This window comes from Rattus norvegicus, chromosome 3 (genome assembly GCF_036323735.1).
Source record: "Rattus norvegicus strain BN/NHsdMcwi chromosome 3, GRCr8, whole genome shotgun sequence".
Taxonomy (NCBI): Eukaryota; Metazoa; Chordata; class Mammalia; order Rodentia; family Muridae; genus Rattus; species Rattus norvegicus.
The window spans coordinates 94,133,343-94,143,816 of NC_086021.1; the positions used below are offsets into that span (position 1 = coordinate 94,133,343).

At 34.0% G+C, this 10,474-nt stretch overlaps 1 protein-coding gene across 1 annotated transcript; it reads right to left on the bottom strand.

The window, feature by feature from the left end:
• Positions 1-1,265: 1,265 nt before the first annotated feature.
• Or5d40 (olfactory receptor family 5 subfamily D member 40) lies at positions 1,266-2,216 on the bottom strand. Its single transcript, NM_001000337.1, has one exon. It carries the CDS (start codon positions 2,214-2,216, stop codon positions 1,266-1,268), a length of 951 nt encoding a protein of 316 aa, NP_001000337.1.
• Between the last annotated feature and the right edge of the window lie 8,258 nt (positions 2,217-10,474).

Here is a 10,474-nt window from a genome sequence, read left to right on the forward strand (position 1 = left end):
AATCTAATAGAATATTTTAATTATTCGAAAACTGAAATCAGGAGAGATGATCTTCCCCAGGGAAGAACATATGAACAATTTGTGGCAAGTGGCAAATTATTATCCATGAAAACATACATACAAGTGCACTATACCAACAGAAATATTATGTTCAGAAATATATACATATGTCCATGTAGTTAGGCAATGACAAAATAGTGAAAAAAAAAATCAGGCCATGAATTTGAAGGAGAGTATGGAGAGTTACATGGGATGGTTTAAAAGTAGGAATGTGAAGGGAATAATGGAGTTATAATCTTAAAATTAAGACCAAGTGAAATGAGTGCACATTGGTGATAGTAAGTATTTCAATGTGTGATTCCTAATAGAATCACATTTTCATAAAGCAAATCTAAATCATTAACTTACATACAGTATAATACCATATATCTGTTTTACAGAGCTTTCCAAGTAAAAAGTAAGGGTTAATTGTAAGGACTTGAATGTTGATGTCATAAAAAGCTAAAGCATTGAGAAGAGATTTTTTTCTTCTTCATTCTAATTTACCTAAAACTAATTGAATAGATTTTGAAATGTTAACTTTTCTTTAGCTGTTCAATGGGAGTACAGAACATTTGTATGAAAGTGTAGAAAACCAATATAAATGGCATAATTTTCAATATTAGGTTTAAAACATAACACATATTTACTAAAAACTAATATGTGATTGATAATATATGTATTAAAAAGGAGTTTTTAGAAAATGAGTAAATACATATTAAATTGAAAATGCATTTTTTCCTTTTTTATGTATTTATATTGGTTATTTTATTTCTCTACATTTCAACTGTCATCTCCCTTCCCAGCTTTCCCTCCATAAGACCCTATTCCCTTTTCCCTCAGCTTGCCTCTATTAGGGTGCTCCCTCACCTGCCCATCCCCTCCTGCCTCTGTGGCCTAGTGTCCCCCTATCTTGTGTCATCAAGCCTAAAAACGACCAACGCATTCCCCTTCCAGTGATGGCAGATAAGATAATCCAGCTAGAACTATGGGTGCCCACTGAGTACTCCTTGGTTGTTGGTTTAGTTTTCAGGAGCACTGGGGGATCTGGTTGTTGATATTGTTGTTCTTGCTATGAGGTTGCAAATTTCTTCAATTCCTATAGTCCTTGCCCTAACTTTTCCATTGGGTACATGTCCTCAGTCCAATGTGTGGTTGTGTACATCCGCATCTGTATTGGTCCCGCTCTGGCAGAGCCTTTCAGGGGAAAATGCATTCTAGCGGTATTACATTGAATGACGGTGCAGTTTTGAGCCGATGAGCCTCTTCACTGTGTCCTTTACATCTTTGTTCCGTAGGCTGTAGATGAGGGGGTTCAGCATGGGAATCAGGACTGTATAGAGCACAGTTGCTATTTTGACTAGGAGCTGTGAGCTCTTTGCGTTGGGTACACAGTACAGAAGGAGAATAATCCCATGGAAGATGCTGATAGCAGTCAGGTGGGAAGTGCAGGTGGAGAAGGCTTTTCGGAGTCCACCTTTAGAAGGCATTTTGATGATTGTAACAACTATGAAGACATAGGAGGCCATAGTGATAAGAAGGCTACTACCCTCACTTAATATGGAAATGACTAAGCATGTCATCTGGCTGAAGGAGGGGTCAGAACAGGATACAGAGATGATGGCTGAATACTCACAGCCAAAGTGATTGATGATTCCAGGTTCACAATAAGACAGCTCTAAGAGAGTGTACGTGATTATCACAGCACACAGACCTCCCCACATATAACTTCCAGCTATTAGGAGACCACACAATTGATGAGACATAGCAACAGTATAGAGCAGAGGGTTGCAAACAGCCACAAACCTGTCGTAGGCCATCACTGCTAACATGAACATCTCTGTAATCACGCATGCACAGCCAAAGAAAAACTGTGTCATGCAATCTTTTAAGAAAATAGTTCTGTTTTCCACAATCAAGATCTCTAACAATTTTGGTGTAAATACACTAGAATAACATATATCCAAAAATGAAAGATGACTCAGGAAAAAGTACATGGGTGTGTGAAGCTTAGGGTTGATCCTTCGGATCACAATTATGCCAACATTTCCTACCAGAGTGATTGTGTAAATGGTCAGTATCATAAGGAAGAGGGGTAGCTGGAGGTGTGGGTATTCTGAGAAGCCCACCAGAATAAATGTGGTTACAGAACTCTGGTTTATCATTGCATGTATCATGAGCTCCCGGTTACAAAAAAATGAAGAACAGGAAAAAACAAGGAATTTAATCAGTAGAACTGGACAGGTTGGAGTGGTAGACGCCTAGATAAACCTTGACATAAACAACAAAGACAAACAATGGTTATGTATCCATAGCGTCCTTCTTCAGCTTAGATTCTTCACCTCAAACTCTCTATGTTTCTGCAGGATAGATCTGTTCTTTAATCCCATATATTCTCATCTGGAATAAAAATAATTTACTATGTGAATTGCATATAAATTCAACATGATTATTTCTGATTATTGAAATACTTACTAATAGATGATAATTGCCAAGGCTCATTCAGATAATGAGATCAGTGCTGTCAGGTTCTCATGTTTGAGAAGACTCCAGCTAAATGTATATAATATGCCAGAATAATGAAGGAATAAAAACTGGTCTTTAAGTGTTTGAAATAAAAAATAAATCTATGATTCCTTACAACAAAATTTTGTGTTGTTTGTTTTTCATTTATGAATGTAATCTAGGGCCTTGTGAATGCTGGGTAGGAACATGACATTATAGCTCTACAACATTCTTTTTACTTTTTGGAAAATTTTGAGACAGATTCTTAATTGTGTTCCTAAGCTAGTTGGCCTTGACCTTGTTAGACTCTGTATTTACACCAGGCTCAAAGCACACTGACACAGTTTCTAACCAAATGACTATTTATGATTTTTATAATCTGTACTATCATTTTGCTAACAATATTTTCTTCATTTTTTAACATGAAGCTCCTCTGCTACCAAAAATAAACCCTTCACTTTGTCTTTAAAAATAATCATTACACTGATCATCAAAATTAATTTCAAATTCAAATGTGTAACTTTGGAGGCTTTAAATATTAACTTAGTAGTAGTAGTAGTAGTAGTAGTAGTAGGAGGAGGAGGAGGAGGAGGAGGAGGAGGAGGAGGAGGAGGAGGAGGAGGAGGAGCAGTAGTTTTATCTGCTTACCCAAACTACTTAAATATCTCACATTTGTGCAGTCTATATACAATACTACTTTAATTGTTTAAGTATTTTATATATAATTACATGTTAATCAAATCCTTCCCTTTCCTTCTCAATGTCTTCCTATATAGTCCCATCATTTTACACTCCCAATTTCAAGATTTTTTAAAACTAATATGATATTATCAGTCCTGTGCTGAAGTTTATGCTAATATCTGTAACCACTACCTTAGGAAACAATTACCATAGCCAACGAAATTATAAATTAGAGAACCTGGTATAAATTTGTGACTTGGCATAAAACTTTTAAATCACAAAGTATACTAGTTTGAACTTATTTATTTCACTGGTTGGCAAAATGTCTTCCTGCATTACTAATGAAACAAATGGTTCATTATTTCACTCTAAGAATTTTTAGAAAAATTTGAGATTATCAGTTTATTGTTAAATTACAAATCTAGATTCATTCTTCTCTCAATTCCTAATATGCATATTGTCAATTTATATCCTATTTTGTTGAATCTTTGACTAAATTTGCCTTAATTCAGCACAGCCAAAATACATAGAATCCTCCACTCAAATTCCAGTTTTCATGAATTATCCTGAATGTTTGTGATCATCCTATTTTATACATCATTAAGATTGGGACAATGTTTTAAGTTTTGTTTTGTTTTATTTTGTTTTGTTTTTAAAAATTGTCATCTCGTATCTTAAGGCACACACACACACACACACACACACACACAATCATCATCACCATCATCATCACCATCACCATCATCACCACCACCACCACCACCACCACCATCATCATCATCATCGTCATAATCATCATCATCTTTTTCTTGGTTATAAAATGAGGATAGTCCTCCATATTTCTCAACTCAACACCCAGTAGTCTTAAGCAAGAAAATAATGAATTATAAACTGTAACACTTTTCCTAAAAACAGTTAAGGGGAAATCTACATAAGCTTATGAATATAATAAAATTATCATTTGCAATTGATTAAATTAATTACCCAAACCTCATGTAGGATTGTTGCGCGAGAGACATTTGCTAAACCAAGATTTATAACACTCACTATAGAAATAAAAAGGAAGGGGGATTCAGAGTTGTATGTATCCTAATTCTGTTAATTTTATAAGACTGAGTTGTGTACTCTGATGCCTTACCAGGAATCTTTTTCTTCCACTAAAATTTCTTAAAAGTATTTTTCAATTATGATTTTCAATATGACTTCCTGAGGAAGGTGTTGTTTTTCTGTGAATATCACTATTTTCAACTACTTGGTTTTCCTTGCACCTTAGTTCTTAATATCTAAGTTGCATTGTATTTTATTGTCCTATGTTTATATTCACATATTTGCTGACCTAAATTAATCAAATTTCATATTGACACAACTTATATTTCACATTTTAAAGTCTTTATATTAGTAACAACAAAAAAAGAAATGGCTCAAACAAAAACAGTGTTGTTAAGAATTAGGGATATAGGGGTTGGGGATTTAGCTCAGCGGTAGAGCGCTTGCCTAGCAAGCGCAAGGCCCTGGGTTTGGTCCCCAGCTCCCGAAAAAAAAAAAAAAAGAAAGAAAGAATTAGGGATATAGAACTTACCACCTTAACATATGCTAAGTACTCAAAGGAGTCTCAATTCACATTTCTATCCACTTGTCAAGTTCAAAGGATTTTCAAGTACCTCTTTGAAGATTCAAAATATGGCAAGAAACTCACCAAAAAATATTCTTGATGTGCATTTGATATTGTGTAACATACTTATTAATAAATGGGACAATTTCATTGAATATTGAAATATTTTAAGGTTCTCAAATAAAGGTAGCAACTGTCCTTCGTAAAGTGAAATTAAGTAAAGAAAGCAAACACCAAACTATACCTAAAGAAACAAAATAAACAGAAGACACATTTTTAAGCTATATTAATGATGGCATCATTTACTATGATCTAAGTCATTGGCTTTGGGAAAACATACCCTAGAGAATATTGTCTATATTGTTGATGATTGCCTTGGACTACAAACAAATGTGTAATTAGAGAAAACTTTATCTTTCTTTTTAATTAATAATTTGCTATTGTGTTCACAATTTTTTGTGCACATGCATGGAAATAACAAAAAGAAATGCACTACTATGTAATATATGCTAATAAATCATTAAATAAAAATAGGTTGATTTAAAAATTAAAAATTTTCTCATACAACAGACATTTAAAAGGGAAAACACATCCGTAATTATTCCCATATCATACTAAAACCTTGAAAACCATGTATTTTATTCCCAAACACTAATTAATATATTTTATGGAAACATTATATATCATTATATATTAGCAAACATTCTATTTTTGATTTCAAAATTTTTATGCCTATCTATATACTGAAATTTGAACTTTTTAACCCCCCAATATTCTGTCATAATTATCCTACCTCCAGTTTTCTAATTTGCTTTTTGATAGTGTTGTAAGAGACTACCAACTATCAAGTTGATAAAGGAAGGTTCACATTAGCTTAAACTTCTTTTTCACAATCCATCATTAAAGGATGTGAAGGAATTTAAGCAGGAACCTGGAGCCAAACACTGAAGCAGAAGTCAGGGAGAAATACTGTTTATTGGAATTCATACCCTGGCCTAACCTACAATAAGCTGGACCCTGTTATTTTATTCAAGAGATCTTTGGCCAATCTACTGGAAACTACTCTTCAAGTGAGGTTCCTTATCCAAAATTGACTCTTCTGTGTGTCAACAAAAACTAACAAGGACTGTTACTGAAAACCTTCTCAATAAACAAACTCCTACATCTATTATATTTTTACTTGCTGAACTTAATAGATTGTCTTGGGTAAGTATGAATAAGGAAGTATTTAGTTGATCATGGGCACATTAGTGGTTACACTGTTTAAGATAAATGAGATTCCTATCACTAGCTAAATGATTTACTTTGAGTGCTAAAATGATAATATGAAAATCTAATAGGAAATTTAAGTATGCTTTCAGAATGAATCTAGTTAATGCGATTCTGCTTCTGACTCAAAATTAGAGAATATTTGATCCAAAAGGCACCAACATAAAGTGCAAGCAGCTCAAAGGACAACATTTGAGATACCTTAGTAATATTACTGTTTATGGGTTACTGCTCAATTAATATTCTATATGGTTAATGACTGCTCTTTTTCATTAGTGATTAAGAGATGTGTGCATCTGTTACATCGGCATGCTGAATATTATATTCTCCTGGGGTAGAAATGATCTATAATTTCATATATTATTATGAACTAACCAAATAAAAATTTCTATAAGCAAATATACAGGTAAAGCTACATTGAAATGCTGGCACACATTTTTATGTATATTTGTAGAAATGCATGACCGGTAGCCACGATTCAGAAAAAAATAAACTATACTGTGAAATATAATTTACCTGTGCTATATTTCAACTTGTATAAAAAAGAAAGAAGCTCAGTATAGTGGTGGATGCTTTTAATCCTGATGATGTCAATACAAAGATAGACAAAGTGATCTACAAAGATAGTTTGGTATAATGAGATGCTACCCCAAACAAGAAAAACAGAAAAAAAAGATGCAAATTAAATTTTATTTATGTTCAAATAAAAACATTTCCAATGCAAAAAATCATCCTGATAAAAGTGAATATAAAAACTTCTGCATAGTCAGCATTCCTATTTAATAGGTCTCAAGATAGAAGTTCAAATTTATTACCTTAATGATTTTATGCAAATCTACTAAAAATCCACAGACATTTTGAATATAAATTATACTAAAAATCTTCCTCAGAATAAAATATTTAATTCAAATAGTAGGGGCATCAATCTATAATATTATTCATAGAATACTAACATGATAATAAATATTGGAATGAACTATTGTTGGAATGCTTTATAAAAAGAAAACAAGATATGGGTCTGTTTGCTTCTCTGAGAGAAAACAAGTACTCTAAAATAAAAGCCCAACTGGTCAGGAAACATATTTTATTTTATCAAAAGCACAATAACTTTCTAACTGCATTCTTCAGATTCTTGTTCTTGAAGCTTTAAGAATATAAAAGTGTTTGCCTTGGAATTAGGGTCAAAAGTAAGTGTTTAGAAACCACTACATGATAAGGTAAGGAGAAGAAATAAGAGGTAAAAAAATAAATGTTAGTCTTATGCAATATGTTCAATTTGACATTTGACTTATTGTTTTCTAGTTATTCATTCTGTAAATGTTCTTCTGCACTTGAATGACAAAATTTCAAAGCCTATAATGGATGTTTATAGCAATGTATAAGATATCTTTTTCACTTTGAACTGATTTGACTTTATTTTTCACTAAAATTGTGAGTCCACTTTTTTCTTTCTTCCACTTTTATTAAATTGGATATTTCTTATTTATATTTCAAATGTTATTCCCTTTCCTGGTGTCCTGTCCATCAGCCCCTAACCCTACCCACTCCCCTTCCATATAGGTGTTCCAATCCCCATCCACCCTCCCATTGGAACCCCCCCAACAATCCCCTACACTGGAAGTCCAACCATGGCAGGACCAAGGGCTTCCCCCTTACACTGGTGCACCAAAAAGGCTATTTACTGCTACCTATGCAGTTGGAGCCCAGGGTCAGTCCATGTATAGTCTTTGGGTACTGGTTTAGTGCCTGAAAGCTCTGGTTGGTTAACATTGTTGTTCTTATGGGGTTGCAAGCCCTTTCAGTCCTTTCTCTAATTCCTTCAACAGGCGTTCCATTCTCAGTTCAGTGGTTAGCTGTTGGCAACTGCCTCTGTATTTGGCATGTTCTGGCTATGTCTCTCAAGAGAGGTCTATCTCTGGTTCCTGGCACCATGTACTTCTTAGCTTCATCTGTCTTATCTAGTTTTGGTGTCCAAATATATATGGGCCAAATGTGGGGCAGGCTCTTTATTGTTGAGAACAGTTTTAGCTATCCTGGCTTTTTTGTTATTCCAGATGAATTTGCAAATTGTTCTTTCTAACGCTACGAAGAATTCAGTTGGAATTTTGATGGAGATTGCATTGAATCTGTAGATTGCTTTTGGTAAAATGGCCATTTTTACTATATTAATCTTGCCAATCCATGAGAATGGGATATTTTTCCATCTTCTGTGATCTTCAATTTCTTTCTTCAGACACTTGAAGTTCTTATCATACAGATCTTTCACTTCGTTAGTTAAAATACCAAGGTACTTTATATTATTAGGGACTATTATGAAGGGTGTCTATTCCCTAATTTCCTTCTCACCCTGTTTATCTTTTGTGTAGAAGAAGGCTACAAATTTGTTTGAGTTAATTTTATACCCAGCCAGTTCGCTGAAGTTGTTTATAAGGCTTACTAGTTCTCTGGTGGAACTTTGGGGTCACTTAAGTATACTATCATATCATCTGCAAATAGTGATATTTTGACCTCTTCCTTTCCAACTTTAAATCCTTTAACCCCTTTTATTGTCTGATTTCTCTGACTAGGACTTTGAGAACTATATTAAATAAGTAGAGAGAGAGTGTGTAGGCAGCCTTGTCTAGTCCCTGATTTTAGTGGGATTGCTTCAAATTTCTTTCCATTTATTTTAATGTTAGCTATTGGTTTGGTGTATATGGCTTTTACTGTGTTTAAGTATTGTCCTTGAATTCCTGATATTTCCAGTACTTTTATCATGAAGGGTTCTTGGATTGTCAAATGCTTTCTAAGCATCTAATAAAATGGTCGTGTGGTTTTTATCTTTGAATTTGTTTATAGAGTGAATTACGTTGACGGTTTTCTGCATAGTGAACCATCCCTGAATACATGGGATGAAGCCTACTTGATCATGATGGATGATCATTGTCATGTGTTCTTGGATTTGATTTGCGAGAATTTCATTGAGTATTTTTGCGTCGATATTCATAAGGGAAATTGGTTTGAAGTTCTCTTTCTTTGTTGGGTGTTTGTGTGGTTTAGGTATAAGAGTAATTTTGTCTTCATAGAAGGAATTTGGTAGTGCTCCATCTGTTTTAATTTTGTAGAATAGTTTGAACAGTATTGGTATGAGGTCTTCTATGAAGGTCTGACAGAATTCTGTCCTAAACCCATCTGGTCCTGGTCTCTTTTAGGTTGAGAGACTTTTTATGACTGCTTCTCTTACTTTAGGAGTTATGGGGTTGTTTAAATGGTTTATCTGTTTCTGATTCAACTTTGGTATCTAGTATTTGTCTAGAAAATTGTCCATTTCCTCCAAATTTTCAAGTTTTGTTGAACATAGGCTTTTGTAGTAGGGTCTGATGGTTTTCTGAATTTCCTCTGATTCTGTTGTATGTCTCCTTTTTCATTTCTGATTTTGTTAATTTGGACATACTCTCGGTGCCCTCTGGTTAGTCTGGCTAAGCATTTATCTATCTTGTTGATTTTCTAAAAGAACCAGCTTTTGGTTCTGTTGATTCTTTGTATAGTCCTTTTTCTTTCTACTTTGCTGATTTCAGCCCTGTGTTTAATTATTTCCTGCCTTCTACTTCTCTTGTGGGTATTTGATTCTTTTTGTTCTAGAGCTTTTATGTGTACTGTAAAGCTACTGACATATACTTTCTCTTGTTTCTTTCTGCAGACACTCAGAGCTATGAGTTTTTCTCTTAGTACAGCTTTCATTGTGTCCCATAAGTTCATTTTCATTAAATTCTAAGAAGTCCTTAATTTCTTTTAAATGTATGTTTTTCAATACCTGCTGTCACCTGAGTTTTTGATCTCAGTCATTCTGACTGGTGGGAGTTGGAATCTCAGTGTTGTGTTGATTTGCATTTCCCTGATGACTAGAATGTTGAACATTTCTTTATGTGCTTCTTACCCATTCAATATTGCTGCTGAGAATTCTTTGGCTCTGTACCCCATTTTTAATAGAGTCATTTGACTATCTGGAGTATAACTTCTTGAGTTCTTTGTATATATTAAACAGTATCCCTCTATCGGATGTAGAATTGATAAAGATATTTTTCCCCAATCTATTGGTTGCTGTTTTGTCCTATTGACAGTGTTGTTTCCCTTATAGATGCTTTGCAATTTTTTGAGGTCTCATTTGTCAATTCTTCATTGTTGTGCAGAAGCCACTGGTGTTTTTTTCAGTAAAATTGTGTTCATGTTTCTTCCCCACTTTCTATTCTATCAGTTTCAGTGTATCTCATTTAGTGGGGGTTCTTGATTGACTTGTACTGAGCTTTGTACAAGGCAATAAGAATGCATTGCAGCCCATATGAAAGCTTTATAACAAAGAGAAAGAAATATACCCAAAAGGAGTGGATG